Source organism: Eubalaena glacialis, chromosome 7, assembly GCF_028564815.1.
Source record: "Eubalaena glacialis isolate mEubGla1 chromosome 7, mEubGla1.1.hap2.+ XY, whole genome shotgun sequence".
Lineage (NCBI taxonomy): Eukaryota > Metazoa > Chordata > Mammalia > Artiodactyla > Balaenidae > Eubalaena > Eubalaena glacialis.
Genome location: NC_083722.1, coordinates 81,501,853 through 81,529,178, shown reverse-complemented (window position 1 = coordinate 81,529,178; position 27,326 = coordinate 81,501,853). Strand labels below are relative to the sequence as shown.

Sequence of the window (27,326 nt, the reverse complement as noted above, 5' to 3'; positions counted from 1 at the left end):
TTATAAAATAAAGGATACTTTATTTCATTATATTAAAAATTGTGTCCCTAGGTATGAATTTATATGATTTTTCAAGGCACAACCCTTGGGCAAGTTACTTTAACCTCTGTAAACCTCAGGATCCTTTTGGTAAAAAACAGCTTTTGTGGTGAGTTTTAATGAGGAAAATGGAGGCACAGTCCCTGGGCCTGTTACAAACTCCAAAAGCTCCATGGGATGCTGACAGGGAAGGCAGCATCCTCCAACATACCTCCTCTTTGTTCCCTTCTGGGTCCTCGACAAACACCATCACGTCTCCTTGCCCGGCACTGATGGTGTCCACAGTGAACTTGGCCGGCTGCTTCACCATGTTTCCAGTGGGCTCGATTCCTGTCACAGGTTTACACAAGCACATTACAAGCTGGGCCAGGCCCCAACACAGGCTATCACCCATCGTGTCTCCTTCAGGGAACTGAGAGATGGGACACAGCTCTGCCACTGTCACATGGGAGACGGCGACAAACTGTGATGAGGATAATCAAACAGGTCAAAACCCCTAATTCTGTCCTTTTTTAAAAAAATTTTATTTATTTATTTATTTATTTATTTATTTATTTATGGCTGTGTTGGGTCTTCGTTTCTGTGCGAGTGCCTTCTCCAGTTGCGGCAAGTGGGGGCCACTCTTCATCGCGGTGCACGGGCCTCTCACTATCGCGGCCTCTCTTGTTGTGGAGCACAGGCTCCAGACGCACAGGCTCAGTAATTGTGGCTCACGGGCCTAGTTGCTCCGCAGCATGTGGGATCTTCCCAGACCAGGGCTCGAACCCGTGTCCCCTGCATTGGCAGGCAGATTCTCAACCACTGCGCCACCAGGGAAGCCCTGTCCTTGTTCTTTAAGCAACATCCAATTCTGAAATATTCAGAGCACTTAGGTCAAAAGGCTATACAACTGTGAAAATGATGTGGTAACTAGTAGCAGTGGGGCTTGCCTCGAGGGGGAAGACGAATGAAGTGCAGAGAATGGCTCATTTTTTATTAAAGAGCATTTTTTGTTTTTTGTCTTGGCCGTACCACACAGCTTTCAGGATCTTAGTTCCCTGACCAGGGACTGAACCCGGGCCACCACAGTGAAAGCACCAGAATCCTAACGACTGGACCACCAGGGAATTCTCTAAAGATGACTTTTTTATTACTTGAAATGTTTTTAAATTGCCTTATTATTTTTTAATTAAACTTTTAATTAAGATGATTGAGCAAATTAATTTGAGATAGATTCACATACAGGTGTAAGAGATAATAATGCCCATTACCCAGTTCCCCAAATGGATACATCCTACAAAACTCGAGTACAACATCACGACAAGGGAACTAACCTTGACAAAGTCAAGATACAGAACATTTCCATCCCATAGGGAACCCTCGTGTTGCCCTTTCATAGCTACCCCCTCAGAGTACTACTCTGTAACCTCTCAGAGTACTAATCTGTTCTTCATCTCTATAATTTTATCATTTCTAAAATGTCATATAAATGGAATCACACATTATGTAAACTTTGGGGATTAGATTTTTTCCACTAAGCATAATTCTCTGCAATTTCATCCAGGTTTTTGCCTGTATTAGTAGCTTGTTCTTTTTATCACTGAGTAATATTCCGTGATATGAATGCACCACTGTTTAACCATTCACCAAGTGAAGGACACCTGGGTTGTTTCCAGCTGTCTATTACTGATAAAGCTGCTATAAACATTCATGCACAGGGTTGTGTGTGGACATAAGTTTTCATCCCTCTGGATAAATGCCAAGGAGTGCAACTGCTGGGTCATATAGTAGTTGCATGTTTAGTTCTTTTTAACACTGTCAAACTGTGCTCCGGAGTGGCTGTAGCATTTTACATTCCCATCAGCAACGTATAAGTGTCTTGTCTTTCATCCTCTTAACTGCAAAAACTTTCAAATTGTTTAAAAAAATTTTTTTTTAAGTAAAATCCAGTCCTCAGGCCCTTTGTCTACACAACATTTTGAGTTCTGCTTGAGATGGTGCCCAGGTAGCCTGTAGGACGGAAGCTAAGGAAGCTTATCTTGCAAGAGAGTGGGGTGATCCAGGAGTGCACCCTTCATTGACAGAAAACCCTCACACACAGTCCAATGCTCATGTACCATGCCAAGACCTCAGCAGATCATACTTTTACAAATGTTTTAAAAGCTTTTTAACTTTGATGGGGTCCAACTGATCATTTTTTTTTTCCCTTTATGGATCATGCTTTTGGTGTCAAGTCTAGGAATTCTTTGCCCAGTCCTAGATACCGAAGATTCTCTTCTATATTTTTTTTCTGAAAGTTTTATAGTTATATGTTTTACATTTAAGTCTGTGATCCACTTTGAGTTAATTTTTATACAAAGTGTGAGACTTAGGCCAAGGTTCATTTTCTCTGCCTCTGGATGTCCAGCTGCTATCGAATCCTGTGCGGAAAAGGCTCTCTTCCCTCCACTGAGTTCTCCCTGTGCCTTTGTCAAGACTCAATTGTGCTTATTTGTGTAGGTCTCTTTCTGGGTTCTCGATTCTGTTCCATTGATCTATGTGTCTATCCGTCCACCAATATCACATAATCTTGATTTCTGTAGCTTTATATAATAAGTCTTGAGAGCAGGTAGACTGATTCCTCCCACTTTTTTTTTTTTTCAAAATTGCTTTCCCTACTATAGTTCTTTTGTCTTTCCATATGTTTTACAATAATAGTCTTTTCTATATTTATAAAAAAAAATCTTGTTGGGATTTTAATATCAATTGTGTTAAACTTATATGACAATTTGGGGAGAAATGACATCTTTACTTTTTCAACCCATGAAAACAGTGCATCTCTCCATTTATTTAGATCTTCTTTGACTTCTTCATCAGTGTTTTTGTAGTTTTCAGCATATAACTCCTATCATGTTTTATTACATTTCCACCTATTTCTCAGGTTTTTTTTTTGAGCAACTGTAAGTGGCAAGGTATTTTTAATTTCACTATCCTCGTGTTCATTCTGGTAGACAGAAATACAATGGATTTTTACACGCCGATCTTAACATCCTGTGACCCTGCTGAACTCATTTGCTCAAGGAGATTTTTTTGGGGGGGGGGTAGATTTTTTATGGTTTTCTACATAGACAATCATGTCATCTACAAATAGGGACATTTTATTTATTGCTCTCCAATATGTACGTCTTTTATTTCCTTTTCTTGCCTGACTAGACTGGCTAAAATCTGCATCATTATGTTGAAAAACAGTGGTGAAAATAGACATCCTTGCCTTGTTCCCAATCTTAGGGAACACGTTCAGTCTTTCACTATTATAATGTTAGCTGTAGGTTTTTTGGGGTGGCTACTCAAATTTCAAACTGAGGAAGGTCTTCTCTATTCCTCTTTTTTCTGAGTTCTTATCATGGATGGCCACTGAATTTTGTCAAATGTTTTTTGTGTCAATTGATGTGATCACGTGATTTTTCTTCTTTAGCCTAATATATGTTGACTGATTCTCTAATAATGAGCCAGCCTTGCATCCCTGGAATAAACCCTACTTGGTCATGATGTATATAATTCTTTCTAAATATTGCTGAATTTTATTTGCTCAGATTTTATTGAGGACTTTTACGTCTATACTCATGAGTGATACTGGTCTGTAGTTTCTTTTTTGGCACTGCCATTGTCTGATTTTGTTATTAGAGCAAAACTAGCTTGATAAAATGAATTGGGAAGTCATTCCTTTCTCATATTTTCTGGAAGAGATTGTGTAGATTTGGTGTTCATGCTTCTTTACATGTATGGTACAATTCTCCAGTGAAATCATTTGGGCCAAGATTTCTTTCCCAAGATCTTTCAAATTACAAATTTGGTTTATTTAATGGATACAGGACCATGCAGGTTATCTATCTCATCTTGGCTGAGTTTTGGTAGTTTGTGGTTTTTGAGGAAAGTCTGTTATAGTTATCCATATTTTTGCTTATCACGTTCTCTCTTCCTGTTATTCCAAAATTCCTTCTTTCACTGTTTCCTTTCTGTCCAGAGAATTTCCTTTACCAATCCTTTTAGGGGATGTGCCCATAACAAATGATTTTAGTTTTCCTTTATCTGAGAATGTCTTATTTCCACTTCATTCCTGAAGGATATTATCCCTGGATATAGGATTCTGGGTTGACAATTCTTTTCCTTCAGCACATGAAAAATGTTGTGTCACTTCCTTCTGGCCTCTGTGATTTTTGATGAGAAATCTGTCATTCTATTTTTCCACCATACGTAAGATGTCATTTCTCTCCTGCTGCTTTTAAGCTTGTATTGTCTAGTTTCTTGAAGTCTGTCTAAGATGTGGCTTGGTGTATGTGTGTGTGTGTGTGTGTGTGTGTGTGTGTGTGTGTGTATCCTGCTTGGGTTTAGCTCAGCTTCTTGAATCTGTAGGTTTATGTTTTTTGGCAAATTTGGGAAGTTTTCAGCCATCAATCTGTTGAAGACATTGGGTCATTTGTTACTATACCTGGATTTACATTAGGTTTCCAATAAATAACCTAGTTTAAGAAAAATTGGTGATAGATTGTTATATAACAAGATAATGTTCATACCCTGTTAGGTAAGAAATGCAAATTGAAGAAAATATAGAGTCTGAACTCATTTCAGCATAGAAAAATAGCTGGAAAGAAATACCTCCAATTTTTTTTTTAATTTATTTAATTAATTTATTTATTTTTGGTTGTGGTGTACAGGGTTCTCACTGCACTGGCTTCTGTTGTTGCAGAGCACGGGCTCTAGGCACACGGGCTTCAGTAGTTGTGGCTTGCAGGCTCAGTAGTTGTGGCACATGGGCTTAGTTGCTCCGCGGCATGTGGGATCTTCCTGGACCAGGGCTCGAACCCATGTCCCCTGCACTGGCAGGCGGATTCTTAAACACTGCACCGCCAGGAAGTCCCTAAAGATTTATGTATTATTTATTTAATTTATTTTTGGCTGCATCAGGTCTTAGTTGAGGCACGCGGGATCTTTGTTGCGGCGCACAGGCTTCTCTCTAGTTGTGGCGCGTGGGCTTAGTTGCCCTGCGGCATGTGGGATCCTAGTTCCCTGACCAGGGATCGAATCCGCGTCCCCTGCATTGGAAGGAAGGTTCTTTACCACTGGACCACCAGAGAAGTCCCTCTACATTTTTCTTTTGCTTAAAATTTACATAATGATTGGGTCATTTAACAAAAAGATTTAAATATTTATAAATACCTGCTCCATCTGACTCTGACAGCCTGAGCAACGACATACTCTGCACACTGTCCAAAGCCGGGGACTGGGCTTGTCTACCCTGGTTAACCATGGTTGGTTAGAGGCTGAACCACGTTCCATACTCTGTAAACTCCCTTGGAGCTAATGCTTACCGTGCAGAGAAACAACTGTTCCATAGGATTACTCAGAACGAAGTGTGCTGAGGGCTCACTATGCAGTGACTGCTCCATACAGAACACAGGTTTCATTAAAGGTTTCTGCTTAGCTCATGGATGCACGCTTTCAACATACCGAACTCCACAAGGGAGCCCACCACAAAGACCTGTTTGTGGCTGTAGATTTACCTCACCCTGGCCCTCTCTCCTTTCAGTTAATGGGTCTCAGTGAATGGACCTTCAAATGCTAAACGGCTGGTAACTGCAACCTGATCAACATCCAAAATAAAATAAAACAGGGACTTCCCTGGTGGTCCAGTGGTTAAGAATCTGCCTGCCAATGCAGGGGACGCAGGTGCGATCCCTGGTCCGGAAAGATGCCACGTGCCACGGAACAACTAAGCCCATGGCCACAACTACTGAGCCTGCGAGCCACAACTACTGAAGCCCGCACGCCTAGAGCCCGTGTTCTGCAACAAGAGAAGCCACCACAATGCGAAGCCTGCGCACCGCAACAAAGAGTAGCCCCCACTCGTTGCAACTAGAGAAAGCCCGCACGCAGCAACGAAGACCCAGCGCAGCCAAAAATAGATAACTAAATTAATTAATTAAAAAAGAGGGGCTTCCCTGGTGGCGCAGTGGTTGAGAATCTGCCTGCCAATGCAGGGGACACGGGTTCGAGCCCTGGTCTGGGAAGATCCCACATGCCGCGGAGCAACTAGGCCCGTGAGCCACAACTACTGAGCCTGCGCGTCTGGAGCCTGTGCTCCGCAACAAGAGAGGCCGCGATAATGAGAGGCCCGCACACCGCGATGAAGAGTGGCCCCCACTTGCCACAACTAGAGAAAGCCCTCGCACAGAAACGAAGACCCAACACAGCCATAAATAAATAAATAAATAAATAAATAAATAAATAAATAAATTTTTTTAAAAAAGAGTACATATTGTATAAAAATAAATAAATAAATTAATTAATTAAAAAAAACAAACCTACCAACCGTTTTAGAAACTAGAAGATGAAATGTTCTCTATGCCTTGGTTCTGCTGGCAGAAATAAAACAATGTGGCCACATAGGAGAGAACAAATTGTCCCTCCCCTTGTCTCATCATGGACAATGTAATATCTAAGGTGCTGCCCATGTGGCCTCACATGTGGCCCTGCTGCCTAAAATGACCATTTTGTCTTCCTACTTAAAAAGAAAAAAAAATTAAACACAGAATTACCATATGATCCAGCAACCCACTTCTAGGTATATACCCCCAAAACCGCAAGTAGGGACTCAGATATTTATATACCCACGTTCACAGCAGTATTATTCACAATAGCTAAAAGGTAGAACAACCCAAATGTCCACTGACAGAAAAATGGATAAACAAAATGTGGAATATGTATACAGTGGAGTATTACTTAGCTTTAAAAAGGAATGAAATTTTGATACATGCAACAACGTGGATGAACCTTGAAAACACCACGCTACATGAAGTAAGCCTAACACAAAAAGACAAATACTGTATGAGTCCACTTATGACGTACCTAGAGTTGGCAAATTCATAGAAACAGAAAGCAGAACGGTGCTTGCCAGGGCCTGGGGGGAGGTGGGGATGGAGAGTTACTGTTTAATGGATACAGAGTTTCAGTTTGGGAAGATGCAAAAATTCTGGAGATGAATAGTAGTGATGGTTTCACAACACAGTGAATGTATGAATGTACTTAATGACACTGAATGGTACATCTAAAAATAGTTAAATTAGTGAATGTTGTGTTATACGTATTTTACCACAACAAAAAAATGCAAAGAATACACACATATGCATACATATGTGTGTGTATATGTTTCCTACCTAAGTGCATAAAACTTACAAAGAGGCAGATGAAGGAAATGGCAATGACTAGCCACATTCCTTGACTGCAGCAAGAGGTCATTTTCTAGAAAACAGCACCGTGAAAGGAAACCGTTTCACATTAACAATGGGGAAGCATGACAGCCAGCGATAAGGTTATTGCAAACAAGCACTTTATGCCTTGATTAGATTCAATCCATTTGACCAATTTTGTTGACAGGAGATTTGGCTGTTTGCAGCTTTTTTGCCTTTAAGGAAGAATAACCTTTCAAATCAGATTGCTTATTCCAGTCACCGTCTTTGGTTATAGCTTAGAGAAGCACTTTTAAAGCAAGTGTGGACATGCCAACCTTCAATTGACTGCATTGGGGGGAGGGCTTCAAACAAAGTCCCCAGTCTCCATATAACACAAATGATTGCACAGACCCCACCTCATTGCCAAAAGGACTTCAAGTGGCAAGTGGGTCTCTTCCAGAACTATCTGTCCTCTGGTCTAAATCATGCTAAAAAGACAGATGAGAAGGACTTGGATACTGAGGCTGAGAACAGCACACAGTCAGCACCACTGCCCTGGTCGTGTGTCATCTCAAGACTAAGCTGATGCTGGGACTTCCTTGGCGGTGCAGTGGTTAAGACTCCGCGCTTCCACTGCAGGGGGCATGGGTTCTATCCCTGGTTGGGGAACTAAGATCCCGCATGCCTCATGGCACACCAAAAAAAAAAAAAAAAAGACTAAGCTGATGCCAACTAGGGCAATGCTATCTTCAAAGGGAATGAGTAGATAGACAAGAGCTCTGGATGTTTACGAAGTCAATGTCATTTTAAAAAAAACAAGAAAGCGGAAATTATCCTAGATTAAGAGTCTAAGGTAAAATAACAAGCAAATATAGAAAGTGAATCTTAATCAGATCTTGGTTTGTAAAATGAGAAAAACTGTAAAAGACAATCGTAGGACAAGAGAGAAATTTGAATATAAACTGGATATTAGTTGTTACGAAATTACTGTTCATTTTCTTATGTGTGATAATGAATACTGTGGTTACAAAAGAGGATGTCCTATTCTTATGAGAGACTTGGCTGACGCACTGAGGAGTGAATTGTTACCATGCCAGCAAATTATTTTCAAATAATTCAACAATCACACACATGCACACACACATACACACATGGGGTGAGAGACCACATTAGAATGTTAAGAACTGTAGATTCTAGGAGAGGACATACAAAATACTTTGTGTGTGTAAATGTTATCCTAACTGTAATTATGAAAATGAAGAAATAGAATGCACTCTTCTCCCTTGCCACAGAAAAGGGAACAAATTGTATCTTGCTGTACTAATCTTTACTAGAATCCACACTGGGCTGAAATGCAACTGTTCTCTTTAAAAAAGCTGATGTGCTTTAAGTCAGGTGCCAACCAGAAAACCAAATTCCTCAAAATGCCTTTGACCCACTCTAACGTTCTGAGCAGAACACTCCTGGCAGCTGGCTGGGAGATCATAAACAGGATGTCTTAGCAAGGAAGTATCTGCCAGGGGTTAACAATAGCTCCCACTGCATCTGGAAACCTGCAGCAGCTTTAGCATAACTGAAGGAGAAATGAATCAGCAGCCAGAAGACCCAGGCTCCTGCCCCACCTCACCGTGGTAATCTGGGGGACCTCCCCCACCCCCTCCTCCCTCCACCCCGACCTCCCCTTTCCTCTGTGGATTGGGCCTTTGATTCCTCATCTGAAAAATGGGAACAATAGTCCTTTCTTCATCCCAGGGTTACTGCACCCAAGTCACAAAGCAACAAACTCATCAGTCTCCATCACATTAAAGCAGCAGCGTTTCTGAAAGCCTAAATTCACAAGGCAGAAAAAGATGGTCATAAACAAATGGACCTTTAGGTAGAAAACATCTGACAAAGGAGGCCTGGGGTGTCTTTAAGTATGAAGCCTATACATTCTTGATTCTCAATAATCAAGACTAGAGGACAAGCCTCAAATCCAACATGACCAGTGCTTACCTCTGCCATAGGCCCTGGCTTTCTTGGGGTTGAGTTTCGGTTTAAGAGGAGCCCCTGGCTTGAGCTTGGCTTTGGGGAACTGGGACAGGTAAGTCATCACCGAGTGCTCATCCACATCCGGGTGAATAATTTCTTCAGGAGTGATGACCTAGAATAACGACATGGTAGATGAACACCCAGAACATATCACTTTGCAACTACAGAAGTTTTTGCAAAAATCTCTTAAAGCAAACACTACTCTCAATAAAGTGAAACTACATCAAACTGGCATGCCAAAATCAGTTGTTTTTTTTTAACCTTTTAGAAGTGTCACCATCCCCTTTGGAAGCTGAGGACCCTCTCCAGACAATTCTATACGTAATTTCCAGAGGTTCATACCTCCCCACCCTGAAAAAAAAAAAAAGGCCACTCACTCCTCTTTCCAGAAAAGATAAGCTATATCAAGTAAGGAAGAAGAAATAAGAACACGTGGAATTAAAGCATATTACCAAAAAGTGCATAGATAAACTGGCCTTTTTCTTCGCTCTTTTATCCATTGTCTGCATTTCTATTGACTCAGCTACTAATAAAAAAATAAAAATAAAACCAAAAAGAGATAACACAATGACATATTAGATATGTGCTCTTGTAATACACTGAATGTTTTTGTCCTCCCCAAATTCATATGTTAAAACCCTAATCCCTGGTGTGATGGTATTAAGAAGTAGGGCCTTTGGGGGTAAGTAGGTCTAGATGAGATGAGATCATGAGGGTGGAGCTCCCATGATAGGATTAGTGCCCTTATAAGAAGAGGAAGAAAGACCAGAGCTCACTCTCTCTCCACCTCAGTGTAAGGACACAGCCAGAAGGCAGTTTGCAGCTGTCTGCAAGCCAGGAAGACAGCCCTCACCAAGAAGTGAATTTCCTGGCACCTTGATCTTGGAATTCCCAAGCTCTAGAACTGAGAAATAAATGTCTGTTGTTTAAGCCACCCAGTCAATGGTATTGTTGTAGCAGCCTGAGTTAAGACAGGTCTCAATACATTAAAAGCCATTTAAAAAATAGGAAAGGGGAAATTTTCTCCTGACATTCAGCTTAGGAGCAAGATTTGACCTGTGCTGGACAGGTGGCCTCCCTGAAGGTGTCACAGTCCCAGTTCCACCAGCTGACCCAGCCCTTAACAGCACAAAAACTTCTCCTGCCACCAAGAGGTAAGCCACACCTCCTCAGATGAACAGAAGGCTCTGTCTCATGAACAGGTCAACCAAATGCAGATAAACAACATATGTACCCAGCTTCCGCCACTCCATAGTAAAAAAGAAAAGAGGAAATATTCTGATAATTAGCCTGCAGCAACGAAACAGCTATTTGGGTTTGTACAGTCGCCTCCAATACGTTTTGCAAAATGTAGGATGTATGTTGATTTGGCATTTCTCCTAGGCAGCTCCTTCAACAACTTTACACACTGCCAACATCACATGAATGCCAAAAGAAGATGGGTTTTGGTTTAAGGGGAGATGAAAAACATATCATACCACTTCCTGAGGGCGGAAGAGCCAAGGAATGGGCCTTGGAGAAGAGACATGATGCCAAAACCAAACCAAAGAAATACAGGCAAGATTGTCTACCTCCCAAGGGATCCTGTTACAAATACACTGAACTCAGCTCTGAATACCAACTCAAGACCTTAATGGAGCCTGTAATGAGGTCATCCATCCCCTGGCACTGGCTACCCACAACTTTTCTTGACCGAGTCTTTGAACATGGGAGTCATGGTGTCAGGGGTTGCTATTTAAACTCCTTGGAAGGGCTTAGAAGATTGGACCTCAACTAAGCAACGTGGCTACTTAGATGGTATCCAAGACATATTCAATTTCCAAGTTCTGTTGTTATATTCCTTTGTTAGGATTATGAGCAATATGAATTCTTAAACACTTTCTATTAATGGCGAGTTATTCTGGTTTAAATTTCTTAAAAAGTTCTAAGTGACTTTCTTGAAGATATTGGATTTAAAAAAAATGTTTAATAGGTTAAAAATGGTCAAATATTGGCAATTTCTTATGGTTAAGGTCCACATTTGCAGTCTGGCATCCAGACATGGCCTTTGTGATCTTTGGAACAGAAATACTAGAAAATTCAGGACTTCCCTGGTGGCACAGTGGTTAAGACTCTGCGCTCCCAATGCAGGGGGTCAGGTTCAATCCCTGGTCAGGGAACTAGATCCCACATGCATGCCGCAACTAAGAGTTCACATGCCACAACTGAGGAGCCAGTGAGCCACAACTAAGGAGCCCACCTGCTGCAACTAAGACCAGGCACAACCAAATAAATAAATAAATGAATAAAATAAATATTAACAAAAAAAATACTAGAAAATCTGTCACATATGACAGTGAAGATCTTTAGGGGATCTACAAGCACCTAAGTCAATGAGAACCTATTAATATGGGTAAACTGAGAAAGATGGGAGACGGCCACAGACAATGCTCATTGAAAGCTGACCACTGAGAAGGTCAGACTGCCTGCCAGACCCAAAGGCATCCACAGAGCATCAGGGGAAACAGCTTCGTGGGACACGCATGCTTCTACACATACCTGTGGGACACCCAGCCAGTCGTCTGCCTGCTGCATGGCTTCTCGTGCATTATCCACAGGCTTTCGTGGATCCCAGGATTCCCAGTCTGGGCACAGACCTGTTAACATCACACAAAAGATGCTGTTAGTATTAACAGACTGAAGAGGTTAAAGGAAACCAGGTGCCTAAACTAAACTCACTCAGTCTCTTGAGAGAACAGTTTCTTCCAAAACTCTTAGTGAACTGTATGCTTTATGGGCCAAAAGTATCACAGATATGAGTATGCCAAGGTAGAAACTATTCTGCCTGAGCTGAGACTTCTTCTTCCGGCTGTTATCTTCTTGCATTCAGATAGGAATTCATCCATTCCTTAAGGGTGTGGTGTAAATAAATGAACAAACAAAGCCTGTAAAACCACTTGGGCCTGGTACCTTTTTGCAGGAGAGATTTTTTGGACACATCACACTCACACTTCTGTGCTCTGGTCACCAAATGTGTGGGGTTGACATCAGCTGTGTGTCCTATGATTTAACTTAATTCTGACAGTATCTACCTGGAAACAGCATCAGAACCCACAGGCTAAGGGCTCAGTCCCACAAGACTCCCCCAACTCCAACTTCAGAGCCCAATCACAAGTCCAGGTTTGTCACCTGGGCTTCTGACCAACCAGCTACTAATCAGAGGTTCCTACAACCCCCTCCTCAGGTTGGACTGTTTCCTAGAGTGGCTCACAGATCTCAGGAAAACAGTTTACTTACTGGGTCACTGGTTTATTATAAAAGGATTTTACTAAATGGAAGAGATGCATAGGGCAAGGTGTGAGAAGGGGCAAGGAGCTTCCATGTCCTTTCAGGCACACAACACCCCCCCCAGGACCACCACACGTTCACCAACTGGAAGCTCCCCAAACCTCGTAGCTCAGGGATTTTTATGGAGGCTTCATTACACAGGCTGGACTGATTAAATCACCTGCCATTAGTGGTTAACTCAACCTCTATCCCCTTTCCCCTTCCTGGAGGTCAGGGGCCAGGGGAGAAAGTTCCAACCCTCTAATCACTGATTGGTTCCCCCGACATCCAGGCCCCATCCTTTGGGGCATTCCAAAAGTCACCTCATTAACAAACTCAGGCATGGCTGAACGACACCACTACCACAGCTCTTTTCGCTTAGTAAATTCCAAGGGTTTTAGGAGCTCTGTGCCAGGAAAGGGGACAAAAACCAAACATATATTTCATATTATAAGTTACAATATCACAATCCCAATCCTGGATGTATCTAAAAGACTGAACTAGCATCCTGTGTACTTAAAACATTCACTTGCTCAAAGGTCTAAACCTAGATTTATCTCAAAAACCTTTGTAACCACAAGAAGTATAGGGCTGGAGTAAAAATCCCCAGGTTTAAACTGGAAAGAGGACCCTAAAATGTGTCTTTGCATGGAAGCAAGAAAGAGGGCACTGGGAAATGAACTAATGCTGAGCTTTGAGTTACTTCTGGATGACACCAGCTTACAGGCTCTCAAGGAAGACTGGGGCCTAGGGCCAGCCCTCCTTCCCTATCCAGTTGACACCAGCTAGTTGAGAGTGTTGAGAACCACTAGCTTACTTAATATCAATGTGCTCAGCATATACAGAGCAATCAGTAAATGGAAAATATGATTATTAGGGCAGGTTTTTTATTAAAAACAATTTTGGAGGTGCACATAAACACAGGCTCTGGTTTTTCTACTGAGAGTGTATCAGCAAACTCTACCCATCAATCTAAACCCTCCAGTGAGGATAATTACTACCTTGGTGTACATTCAACCACTCAGAAAAGAGGAGCCCATCAAGGGTGGAAAAGGCTCCAACTGGATCCTGACCAAGCACTATTTCACAGCAATGCAGAAAGAAAAGGGCGGAGAAAGCCATATATAGTCAACCCAGTGGTTGACAAAGAAGGGTACTTTCCACTCAATAAAAGTTTTTAGATTTTCATGCCAAACCACCTAATAGGGCACATGCTGAAGCCAATGGGAAACTAGGCACCAACTGTGGAAAGAGGGAGAAGAAGCAGGACTTGGGGTCTGGAAGCCAAACTCAAGTCCTGCTCCGAGCATGAAGGCCTTCATTCAGAATTTGGGTAAATAATTCAATGCTCAAACAAGTCTATGGATGGACCTGTAAGACCTGCCATCAGAAAGGCAAACGGAGGCATTTTTAGTTCCTTTAGTTATCTTACAATGGGCTAAAAACCAAGAGAAATACACCAATCACAGCAAACCTAGCTTTCCCACCAAAAACCAAGAGGTTTAGGGGTCCACATACCCCACCCCTCCGGAAGGGATGGCTCAGGCAGCCATGGGCACTTACCTGGAGCACAGCTGTCTACCAGGGCTCCCAGGGCTTTGCCATCTTGCCAGTTCTGGTTAAAGTTGGTGATGGGCAAGTAGGGGATCTTGTTCTGAATCCACCCCAGCAGCCTCTGCTTTGGCGTCTGCTTCTTGGCATCGTCGTCCCCTTCATCCTCCCACACAGGCATGGAGATGGAGTAGTGGAGGATCAGCGTCCACACCAGGCCCAAGATGAGCTTCAGGTTCCCATCCACAATGGCTTTGCTGTCTGAGCAGAGAGACACGGGCCTGGTCAAGCCTCTGGGTTGCACAGGTGTGAATCATACTCTTTGTAAGAAAGTAAATGGAGTCCTCAACTGTTAGAGAACCACACTGAGCTATATGAGAGTGAAGGGATGCAATGCTGGCATTTGCTTCAAAATACTTAAGGATGCGAAGAGATGAAATAAGATTCCAAAACGTTGTTAACCAGTGTCATTGGATTATAAGTCCATGAAAACGCATTATTCCACTGTCTCTATTTTTACATGCATTTGAAATTTTCCATAATAAAAAGAGTTTTTTTTTTAAATTTCAAGAACTCATTTCAGAAATATAGACAATAACAAGAGGTGGCTGCATTCCAGAGATAACCACCTGTTAACCTGGCAGTATACTGTCTACCAGATTGTGTGCACACATATGTGTAATTGTTTGCTGCCGGAATTTACATTATACTATAAATTATAGTATATTATACAATAAAATAATTTATATTATACTATATGATCAGTCTCGAAATCTTTCTTTTCACTAATCACTATGTCCTAGATATCTTTTCCCTATAAAAAGTTGTTTCTATTTACACCCCCATCTACATGTTTAAGAGGTCATTTTCTCTCAGACCTCACAAATACTGGGTGTTATCAATCATTTTCATCTCACTTCTCTGACAAGTTAGTCATTCATAAAAGAAGACTGTTAGTTAGCTTAACTAACAGTTAAGCTAATCTAATTGGGCAAAGTGTTGCCAGGAGGATAAGTGACTGGCTAAAGGCATGGCCCCTTTTCTAGTCATCCCCCAGCTTAACAGGACATGCCCTGCCACTGGCCAGCCCCTTCTGGAACTCTCACTGCCACTGGTTTCTACTTCCCACTCCCCTTGGCTTCCCTGTGGCTCTCTGTCCTGTTTCCAACCTCCATCTACACCCATCAAAATTCAAACATTATCTCCAAGATATCTGTCTTTCTGTCTGTCTCTCCATTTCCTACACCCTTTCCCCACCAAACAACCTTTGTTACAACCCCCCCATTCTGCCAGGACCCCAAGGTGAAAATGTCAGAATCATCTTAGACTCCTCCTCCAAAGCCCTGGCACAGTTCCCACAATTCTCTCCCTACCTCTTGGCAAATCCTTTTCTACACTCTCCCCCAAAATATGTGGCCCCTCCTCCCCTCTCTGCTTCCTCAACAGCCATGAAGCTCCATCATTGTTCACATAACCCGAGAACCATCCTTCTAGTCAGGTACCCCTGCGCTTCCCAATTCACCAATGGTCCCTGCCGCCCAGAATTAAACTCTTTAGACATGTAGCACCTTGAGAGACCTACACAACCTCCACCCGGACTGCTTTTCCACCCTTGTCACTGCCACCCACCACACTCCACATTCCAGACTCCCCACTCCTGGAGCACATCTTGCTGTGAACCCCCTGGACTTCTCCACCTCTTCTGTATTCCCTATGATGACAAGGCCCTTCACCCCATCCTCCTGCAGGACAAACCCCACATCATCATTCAAGGGCCAGATCTAACAGATGGCATCCTTCACTCCCACCAGCCTCTGTGTAACCACACCGGGGTCCTCTCATGACAACAACCATTCATTCCTCAGCCTCCCCCCCACCCCACTCCAGGGCTGCGAGCTCCTGCTGGGAAGTAACTGAGCCTTCTTCATCCTGCAGCTCCCCACGCCCTGTCCCTCCCTCCCACCCACCCACCGCAAGCCACCTGAATGTTGGTTAAACACACGTCAAACTGCACTTAATGAAATCCAGCTACAACCACATGAAAAATAAACTCACATGCCGTTAAGGAGTAAATGGCATGCCATTCAATACTGAAAGGGTGGGGTTTTTTTTTTTTAAATCAACCTGTTTACTGTTATGTCCTCTTACAAGAAAAAAAAACCCTCCTAAAAGCCCACACCCAAACCCACAGAAATCAAAGGTAATTTCACAGTTGCAGGTCAGTCATAACAAAACTTGATCATGTGAAACTGGACAGCGTAAAGATTATCATGAACTGGCCAGTCAGACACACTAAATTTGAGCAATCCTCATTCAAAGTTAAGGCGCCCAGGGATTTTCTACATAATGAACTGTATAACTAACTTGTAAGCAGGACTGTCTGCATAACTCACTGGGGCCCAGTGACAAATGAAAATACAGGATTCCTTGTCCAAAAAGTATTAAGAATTTCAAGATGGCAACAGCAGAGCATTAAACCAAGCACACAGAACCCCCGTGAGCACAGGGCTCTGTATAGCTGCCCAGGTCGTGCAACCATGAAGCCAGCACTGCTTCTGAGGTCCTGTGGTCAAAGGAGTAGTGATGTACACGAAACACGGAACCCCTGCACAGAATACAGGTATCCAAGGAATTCATTCTGCTAGACCAGCTGACAGTCCGTGACCGTGCCTGAAATTTTAGGATTAGATGTCCTGTTACGAGTGTGTCTTTAAAGTGCTATTGATTACTGAGTTACTACCTACCGATGGTAAAAAAAAATTCCACGTCAAACCATTTTCCATGCCAGTTTCCTTTATTCAGCCTAAGGGGAGAAGAGCAGTCTTCAGAAGGGTGAGGGGAGATGGGGGGAGAAGCAGAGCGTGTGCATGCTTATTGCTAATCCGGGTAAGGGGTGGACCTGGCCACGTCTGGTCTTGCACCAGGCAGAATCTGAACAGGCCAGAGTCTCATCCAGCCACAGGCAGCAGTCTGCAAAGCTCAAACTTCCCTGAGTTATGTTTTAAATGCTTTTCGAAGGGAAGCTTGCAGATTTCGTCCATAAATCAAAACGTGAAACCAGTCTGCTCTATTTTTACCCAGCTTACACATGTTGGTTTAAAGGAATGAGACATGAGTCTTTTTCAAAAAGATTTGGGGGAAATATGACCCAGTAAATGTCTGAGCCAAATTTATGAAACATACAATGCCCAGAACTTCTGTTTCCAATGAATTCAAGGTGGGTGTCCAAACGGGAAAGCCCCCATTAAGGTCTCATTGGGATAAATGATACTTTCATTCTGCTATTCTAAGAAGCTGTCCTCATTCCAAAAGTGATTTTGACAGGTGAAAGTTCAAATGCTTCACCAAGCTCTTGGAACAATAAAAAGATGGCGACTTGCCCAAAAGGCCTCCCCATTCCCACACATACGAAGTAGGAGGCTCCCCGAGCCTTGAAAATGAAATGCTACACAGCATCACAATGTCCATGTGTAACCATCACAGCAGACTACAGAATTTGCAGCCGTGAGCGTGCTCTGTGACGTTTATGTCGAGTGTAAACATGGAGCAGAGACGGAAGGAGGAAAAGGCCAGGTCAGCTGGAAGCCTCTCGGCAGGATTCCACCTCCTGAGTTACTGAGAGCCTCTTTCAGGAATAAAATAAGCCAACGCCCACCATGCCTGCCCGACATCCTAGAATCTGCTTAGATTGTCAGTGGGCTGGAATCTGGCCACAAGCTTCTCCTCCCCAAATTCAACCAATCACAGTCCCCATGTAACTGGTCCTGGCTCCGGACAACACCGGCCCTCAAACCACACACACTTTCTGGAACTACTTAAAATTAGCCCAAGTTGCATACAAGTGAGGGCAATGGCTTTCCCCCCGCCCCCCAATAGCTAGAAAGTTAATTCAAGCTATTACAAATTCTAGGATGGGGTGTTTTCACATCATTTCAGCACATGAGTTTCCCAGTCCTGTTAAGCAGCATTCTGGAATGGGTGCAAGTATGGGGGTGGAAACCAGCTGCTTCTGGGCAATCTTCAGCAGCATCTTAGAAACATCTCCTTTGTGGACAAGTTCCCCGCCAGGTAAGAGAGATGGTGATCTTTACCTCTCCCTACTTTTACCAGGAGGGCTGGACCCACGCAACCATCGGCGCTCCTACTCCGTTCACGGGGTCAACCTTCTCTCCTGGCTGTTGCCAGGGTGTCAGGGGTTGGGGGCCTGGGAGAAGAGGCCTGGGGGGACACCATCCCTCATTTTTGCTCTCCTGGCTAAGGACAGCAGGTCATATTGCAGCTGGCTGCTGGGTCAGAAGCAGCCAACATGTGGCTGCAGGAATCCAGGAGAGGTAGGAGTTTCAGGAAAACTTCCAGTGTGCTTGGGGACAAGCCACCAAGGCCATACTCTGCACTATGACTTGGCCGCCTGGGAGACAGGCTGCCACACACCCTGCTCCCTGTTCTCTCTCTGTTACCCTCTGAGGGGCAGTGTGGCAGACTGGTCGCAAGAACGGACTCTGAAACCGGCAGCTCAACTAGGTATGCCGCTTTACAATCTGCTCATCCTCACTGAGCCTCATTTTTCCTTGTTTACCAAATGGGAATATTCATAGTCATCACCTTCACAGGGCTGCTGTAAGCAGTAGGTGGGTTAGGAAATTCTAATAGCCAAGCACACTGCCTGGCACACAGCAGGCACTTAATTACCCCCTTCCCTCCCTTTCTCATTCACCTAATATCTGAGTACCTGCCATGTGCCACTCTTTCCTAGAACCAGAAGCCCAGAAGCTTTATTCCCAGTTTGTATGCAAGCAGCAAACAAAAGGTGAGAAAGTACCTTGTGAATTAATGGGAGGATAAAATGTTCAATATGTCACTTCTCTGAATCAAGCAATTCTTTCCAGAGGTTAGGCCTAAGACCCCCAGAGAGGAACAAAGAACTGCCCAGGAGCAAAACTACTGATAATTTATCAGGGCCCTCCTGAAAGAGAATATGGTACAAAGAGCTGCCCATGTGAGCCAAGGGTCTGGCCCTCCTTGACTTCCAAGCTTCACCTTGCCCCAGGCTCATCCTTGATCCCTGGCCTCAGCCCACTTGGCCCAGAACTCCCTCCCCAGCTGGCTAATGCCTCTTCTACATCCAACTCTGCAAAACTAGAATAGGTCCCCTATTAAGTGCCCCTTCGAGGCTGTGTGCCCTCCTTCTTTCAGTGTAACTACAGCTGTGCTTAAATAATCACCTATCGGGAATTCCCCGGTGGCCCAGTGGTTAGGACTCGGCGCTTTCACCGCCGTAGCCTGGGTTCAGTCCCCGGTCCGGGAACTAAGATCCCTCAAGCCGAGTGGTACGGCCAGAAAAAAAAATTTAAATAATCACCTGTCATGTCTGCCTCCTCGGCTCAAGATGTCAGCTGCGCAAAGGCAGAAACGGACCATTGAGCTTCCTGCTGATCCCGCAGCCTGGACACCTGGCTGTTTGGTGAGCAGGCTGGCACAGGCACACGTCCCTGCCTGCTGAGCGCCAGTGCTCTATGAGGGGCGGTGCTGCCTGTGTAGAGTGTATGCAGAAAGTACACGCACAGCCCTTTCCGACAGGGTTTAAACTGCTCCAGACTGTGGTCACCTCCGCACCCCCAGCGGGCAACACAGCATGTGGCACAGAGGGCAGGCGGGAGAGGTGAGGTCATTAAGGTGCAGGCTCTGCAGGCATGGGCTCCGTGCCACCACACTGGTTGTAGGACCCTGGCCAAGCCATCCAACCCCTGGGCGCCTATAAGTCGAGGATAATGTTGGAACAGGAGCACAGGGCTGCTGGGAAGACTAAGTACGATAACACATCTCCAGCACTCAGAACCCCACTCAGTTTTTGTTAAATGCTGGTATTGTTACTATTATTCTTACCACCAGTGACTTCAACATGCTTTCAACACTGAGACGACAAGACAAAGGCAGAAGGTAAAACGAAAGCTTAGCAGTGACAGGTGGTGACCTGCAAGTTTGCGCTGGGGCTTCCTGTCAGCATTGTTTGCAGCGTCCCGTGCAGAGCTGCCCCAAGGTAACCCCACACTGCAGCGCTCACATCACCTGGCCCAGCACCACGCGGCAGCCTGGTGCTCACTGACATCCCAGGTCGGCTTGGCAGTTTCCCTCCGTCCTGCCTCCTTTCCCAAGCTGAACAAACTATGGCTGAATTGTTAGCCAAGAGGGCACCCTGAACTGAAAGGAGACAGTTTACCACTTTCCTCAGTTTCTCAGTCAAAACCAAGCCCAGGGACTTCCCTGGTGGCGCAGTAGTTAAGAATCCACCTGCCAATACAGGGGACACAGGATGAGAAACCACACAATGAGAAGCCCGCACACCGCAACGAAGAGTAGCCCCTGCTCGCAGCAGCTAGAGAAAGCCTGTGCGCAGCAATGAGGAGCCAACGCAGCCAAAAAAATAAAAAAAATTTATTTAAACAAAAAACCAAAAACCAAGCCCAGGGGCTTCCCTGGTGGCGCAGTGGTTGAGAATCCGCCTACCAATGAGGGGGACACGGGTTCGAGCCCTGGTCCGGGAAGATCCCACATGCCTCGGAGCGACTAAGCCCATGCACCACAACTACTGAGCCTGCGCTCTAGAGCCCACAAGCCACAACTACTGAGCCTGTGTGCCGCAATTACTGAAGCCCGCGCGCCTAGAGCCCGTGCTCCACAACGAGAGAAGCCACTGCAATGAGAAGCCTGTGCACTACAACGAAGAGTAACCTCCGCTCGCCGCAACTAGAGAGAGCCCGCGCGCAGCAACAAAGACCCAACACAGCCAAAAATAAATAAATAAAATAAATAAATTTATTAAAAAAAAAAAAAACCAAGCCCAGATGCCACTTGTTCCCGAGGTCATGCAGAAGACCATCTCAGTCGGCTGCCCAGAACAGGAGTCACATTTCTGGGGGTGCAACAGTCCTTGCATCCACACAGCAGAGGATGAACTGTGCACTTTGACCCCTTGGCAGGATGAAGGGGGCCAGGCTGACTTCTCCACACATACCCCTGCCCCTACCCCTCCGGCTCAGGGCTTCTCTCCAGGGCCTGGAACCAACAAAGGGCTAAAGAGGACAAGACAGACTTTTCTAACCAGGTGACGCACACCTCTAACGACTAAAGGATACCATGGCAAAGTCTACTCTCTAGCCACTAAAACCCTCCCTCCCCTTCTCCCAGGCATGTGGCTTCCTGCGAGATGGCCCCGCAGTCTCCCCAGTTCGGTGGTGTGGTTGCCTCACCAGTGGACAGCAGAAGGAAGTGTGCCACCACGTGGCCCTGGGCAGTGGGTGGGCCTCCTCTGAGCACCCTCCCCATAACAGCCAGCCAGAGTGCCTGGCACTGCAGTCACTGAGCTGTGACCGGTCCTAAAAGAGGCCAGGCAAGGTGATGGAAGGAACCTGGGTCCCAGAATAGGGTGCCCCGCCAACCTGAAGCCTGAAAAAAGCCACTGTATTTTTCTAAAAATCTCTTCGTTACGCCAGTTTAACCATAATAAGAGGATGTTCTGGGCCTTGAAGACCTTAAGTCACATGGGCCTATTCTTATTTCTGTCAGTAAGATAAAATACAAACCACAATAAAATAAGGGTGGATCGGGGCACTGAGGTCAGCTGGATTTCCGATTCTTTTCCTTGCTCATGAACTACTCAAGGATGACAAAAGAACTGTCTGAATTAACAAATTTTACATATTGCTATGTCAGGGTTCAGTTAAGAGAGTTCATTTGGAAGGCCTTTTCATGTTAGTAATTTTTCAAGAGTTGATACAATAGACCAAGGGTGGCAAGTGGTGTTGGCATATGAGGTGAAACTCTTTCACTGGGTTGAGAAAGATTCTGAGGCCCTATCTGGTTTCAGCGAGGAAGACTGCTGAAATGGATTACCAATGCCTGCCATGAACAAGGCAGGGGGAATAGAGAGGCTCAGATTACTGTGCAGATTAGCAATGCCTGCCCTGGGCACAGCTTGAGGAATGGTGGCTGAGATTTCTTTGCAAGAGAATGGAGTAAGCATCCCCAAATTCCTGATTTGAGATTTCGTTTATAGGTCCATAACACGTTCCTTATGCATAACCTCAGACTTCAAATTTTCTGCTTTGCCACCTATTCCTTCTGTTCTCTCTCATTTGCCGGACTTTTACCAAGAATAAGTAGAACAAATTATTTCATAAATATCTTATTTTTATTTTGGTACAGAGTTTCTGGTGGACTTTCAGACCATAGATACTGTGATGGTGCCCTGTTTTGTAATTTATCCCAAACACCTACTTTCTGGTTAAGAGGTATCCTTTATTTAAAAGTTGCATTTACGGGAATTCCCTGGCAATCCAGTGGTTAAGACTCCATGCTTCCACTGTGTGTGTGTGGGGGGGGGGGGAGGGAGGGGGCGGGGGCCAAGTTCAATCCCTGGTTGGGGAACTAAGATCCCACAAGCTTCACAGTGTGGCCAAAAAAAAAAAAAAAAAAAGTTGCATTTGCATCACCCAGTAGGCTTTCTTTTCAATGCCACTTTTGAAAAGTTACCACTTTTGAGAATTCCTTTATATCCAGCAACGAAGTCTGCTGAACTAAATGAGACAGGTATAGTAACGGGCCTAGGAGATAGTCTCTTCCCACTTACTATTAGTGGGAAATCCCTGAAAAGTAAGAAAAAGGAATCTAACCTTGTTAGATAGGTTAAAGAAAGAAGGAAAAAAAGAGGGACTTCGCTGGTGGCACAGTGGTTGAGAATCCGCCTGCCAATGCAGGGGACATGGGTTCTATCCCTGGTCCGGGAAGATCCCACATGCCGCGGAGCAACTAAGCCCATGCGCCACAACTACTGAGCCTGTGCTCTAGAGCCCACGAGCCACAACTACTGAGCCCGTGCGCCTAGAGCCTGTGCTCCGCAACAAAGAGAAGCCACCACAACGATAAGCCCGCGCACCGCAATGAAGAGTAGCCTCCGCTCGTCGCAACTAGAGAAAGCCCACATGCAGCAACGAAGACCCAGCGCAGCAATGAAGACCCAGCGCAGCCAAAAAGTAATTAATTAGTTAATTAATTAATTAAACAATAGAAGGAAAAAAGAAAGGTGCACCAAAATGTATCTAAACTAGGTTTTTTGACCCCAAAGCTGCAGGTCCCTGCACTAACTGGCTGCATTGCTGCCTCACGGTTCTCCTGGGCGACCAGCAGGCCAAGGGCCCCAGGGATTCCGGAGCTTGACCTGTGAGTCAAGGAGCCCAGAGTCCAGCCACTGGGAGGTGCGGGTAAACCCCAGCATGAGCTCCCAAGGCCTCAGCATGGAGGCGTCTGTCCCTCACTCACAGCTTCCAGCCACAACGCTCTGAGAACATGTCCAGCTGAAATAATAAACGCTGGCTGTGAATGGAGGGCCTCGTCACCTTTTAACTCCAGCTCAGTCTGTCCTGTGGCGAGGCCACCCCACATGAAACACAGCTCACTGTCCGCGCTGTGCATACATGCACAGCCCACTGGGAAGCCCACAAGGAAAGGAGTAAGGGCAGGAGGAACCACGACTGGGAAAGACTCCTAAGCACCTCCTCTCCTGACATCAACAGCAGCCAAAATATGACAGCAGCTCTCTCTTCCAGACCTCTCCTCTGGGTCACATGCATCACCGCATGCAACCCTCACAGCAAGCCTGTAAGGATGGCTTTGGTGGTTAGTCCCGTTTTACAGATGAGAAAACAGAGGCTCACAGAGGTGAAGGCATCTGCCAAAAGTGACATACGAGAGCCTAGATTTAAACCCAGTTCTCTCTGTTGCCAGAGCAACTTATCCTACTCTTATCCTCCCTACTTTTCTGAATACTCACTACGTCATGACAGCTCCATGAGGCAAGTACAGTTATGACTCTCATTTTACAGATGAGGAGACTGTGCACAGGGACAGGACCCACCCCCGGGCAACACGGCCAGTAAGCATCTGTGTATGGGAGGGGAACCCAACAGGGCTTCTGAACTTCTAACGGCCCCAATCGTTCCCACGATCCCTAAACTGCCATGGTTCTAGGAGAAAAACATGGTAAATGGACAGCATGGCAAGTGACAGCACAAGACCTGGGAGGTACAAGCGGAGTCAGAGCTGGATCACTGTAGTCTCCTGTTTCTCAACCATGACTTGCTCAGCCTCTACTGCACCCTAGGGACTGGGGATTCTAAAGATCATGGCCCTGGCCCTGCATCTGGAAGGTCGTCCCTGCATGTACCACTGCTCGGCAGGGGAAACTGAGGAAGATGGGAGAAGACCCAGCTCTGCTCTTATTTACCCAAACCTATTAACATGTGTTTTCCCTGGAAAACAGAAATTAGGACATTCACGTACTCGAAAGCTCACTTTATTCATCTGTTCTTGCATCCAACAAATAACTTCCTAGCTGCCTACTGGGTGCCAGGCCCTGTGCCTAATACAAATTACAGTTTCAAGTAAGAAAATAAGCTAAATTGGCTTTAAAATATTCCACAAAGAGATACAGCATTATTATAATGTAAACCGGCATTATCCCACAAGGCAAGACACTGAAGATCTCTTAAAGAAAAAGAAAAAAAAAAACACAACTTTTTGCCTTTTGTTTCTCATGCTAGGCTATGTCCCTTGAGGGTTCTTTTTTCCTTTTATAATTAAGAATAAATGTTAAAAAATAATAACGATGACGAATAGGATAGGTATTCATCCTTCTACTGCAAACTTGTAAAAGTTGAGCCTTGTTACAAAAATCAGATCAAGGTGACTTCCTCAGTCTGAAAGGGGAGAAATAAGTTTGCATTTTTCCCCCGGTACCTCACCTCATGTTACAACTCATATGAGCCTGTTATAGAAATGGCAGGCTGCCCAAAGACTGTGAAGTCATAAAAGGAACAAAACTCCCAATTTAAAGTCTTGAATGGGAACCAAGCTGAGGGAAATTCCAAATAATTTATAACTGCTGGCTCTCACCATTACCAACAGCAAGAGGAGGAGGTTGGAGAAAAGGAAATTCTCAAGGGATAGATAGTGGGGCACGGTCCCCGCTTTACCTATATTGACATTTTCCCGACAGTTCCTCTCTGTACTAGGTCTTTAGCTCAGTGGAAGGCTCAAATTTGTACCCCTAAATTTGGACCTTCAACCCACGATTACATGAGGAGGCCCCCAGACACACGTGCTACCCGACCACAACAGAGCCCGAATGTCGGGCTCCTTCTTGTAAATTAATTCCACACCACCAACCCCCCGTGTAAAGAACACGGGCTCGGGGGGGCAGGACTGAAGCTACTCAAACAAAGGGGAGCTCACTTGCTGAAATAATTGGTAGCCAAGTAACCCAGAGGTCAGGGACACTAAGTCACTCAGTGAGCCTCGTTCCCCTCCCAAGCGCAGCCATGAACTGGCCGTGGGACTGGGGTGGGTCACTGCCCTTCTCTGACTCATCTGTAAGATAAGCATCATAACTAGACTCACCTCACTGAACCATTGCGAGATAATGTAGTCAAGCAGGTAGCATTCTGCCTTATGAGGGTGCCACCACTTCAGCAAGGACTATTACAACCACGATGATGTCACTGTAATATTATACACACACACACCTGTGTGGGGACTTCACGGCGCCCCGTTAGCACTGTGAAAGATTCAACGCCATTCAACTCTGATTCAAGACTGCTCAGAGTCGAGTACCCCAGAACTCAGCCTTCTAACACGGCATTCCATTTGCTAATGACCACAAGAGCCAGCCCATCAGGGACCCAGGATTAAGCCTGATAGAATCAAGATGTTCTTTGCTCAGCGAGCTGCTGAATGAACTGGCAGTTTGCTAAAATCTGCAGGCCACCCCGACTCCTCCAGCAGATTCCTGAGAAGCCTGCAGGGGCCAGGCTGGGCCACTGCTGACAGAAAATTAAATGCAAGGTCAAAAAATTCAATTTGAAGCACAAAGTATTCAAGAAAGTTCCCTAACGTGATTCCTTTTTCTAATGGGGGGAGGAAGAGGGGTTTGGGTATTAAAGTGACCTTTAACCATTAAAGCAGTTCATTACTATAATATAATGGGGGGGAGGGGATTGAAAACAATTTAAATGCCTTCCCATAAATAACTGGTTAAATAAACGTTACAGAACATCCATGCTAGAGAATAACAGGCTGCTGTGAAAAGAATAAGAAAGATATGTGTGTTCCAGCAGAGACAGGCCTCCATGATATATTAAGGGAACAGGACAATTTGTAGAAAAGCATAGTTCGTGCAATCCTGTTTGTGACAAGGCATGACTCTGCGTCTGAAAAGCAAGATCTGGAAGCACGCACAACAAACTGTGCTCATTGGCTCTCTCTAGGAAAGACTCGGGGTGTTGGCAAAGATGGGCTTTCTTTTTGTTGTTGTTGTTACATGCATGCTCCAGTGTTGTTTGAATTTTTTTTAATTTAAACTATACACCTTACTTTTATAATAAATTTTGACAAACATTCCCCAAAAGAAAGAAGCATAGTAATGTATATGTTAGAGAACTCTTCATTTGGACAAAATTGCTTGTCGGGATCTATAGGCACTGATGTGAGAAAATTGACAGATTTTATCAAATGATGAAAGGTTGGAATCGGAGTAAAGGGGTGGCCGGGGGAATGACATAATTGGGATCATATATGCATGGAAGATCTCTTGAAGAGATAAGAAATTGTTCACCAACAGTGCAATTGCTTCTGGGTAAAGGAGCAGGGAATGGGGGTAGGGGAAGCAGGAGGGAGTCAGTTTCTCATCTTTTTTACACCACATGTAATCTTCACAATGGGCCAAGATACCCATCAACAAATACGTGAGGCTTTTCAGGCTTGCATGGTTGTCCTTGTGGTGATTTCCTCTGCTCATCTTTCACACCATGGCCATCCAAATGCCTTCCCACTCCTCAGCGAGATACACCCATCCCAGACAAGCAAGCTCCATGCCTCAGATGGCCTCTGCCACTTCCAAACAGCTGGCCAGAGGAGTGGAAGATATTGAAGAAGAGGGAGTCATCTGGTTGCCTTTGGGCATGTCTTTCAAGCCAACCAAAAGAAAAAAAAAAAAAAAATCAACCACCCACCTTCCTGATCCCTTCACACCCCCTTCCCTGGTACCCTGAGAGTGTTCCTCCCATGATTTGGAGGCCCAGCCTCTTATTTATACATGAAGACCTGGGGCCGGCCCAGTGCAATCCCCTGACTGACTTCTCACTACTGCCTATGAGATACCAC

General features: G+C 44.8%; 1 protein-coding gene across 3 annotated transcripts in view; it reads right to left on the bottom strand.

Moving 5' to 3' along the window:
• FLNB (filamin B) overlaps nt 1–27,326 on the bottom strand; it is a 135,720-nt gene that overhangs the window by 65,530 nt on the left and 42,864 nt on the right. For all 3 annotated transcript variants that reach the window (XM_061197068.1, XM_061197069.1, XM_061197070.1), the window contains exons 2-5: nt 14,127–14,375; nt 11,796–11,893; nt 9,222–9,369; nt 251–369 (exon numbers count right to left, since the gene is read on the bottom strand). In XM_061197068.1, the coding sequence (XP_061053051.1) occupies nt 251–369; nt 9,222–9,369; nt 11,796–11,893; nt 14,127–14,375 (614 nt within the window). The remainder of the gene's footprint in view (nt 1–250; nt 370–9,221; nt 9,370–11,795; nt 11,894–14,126; nt 14,376–27,326) is intronic.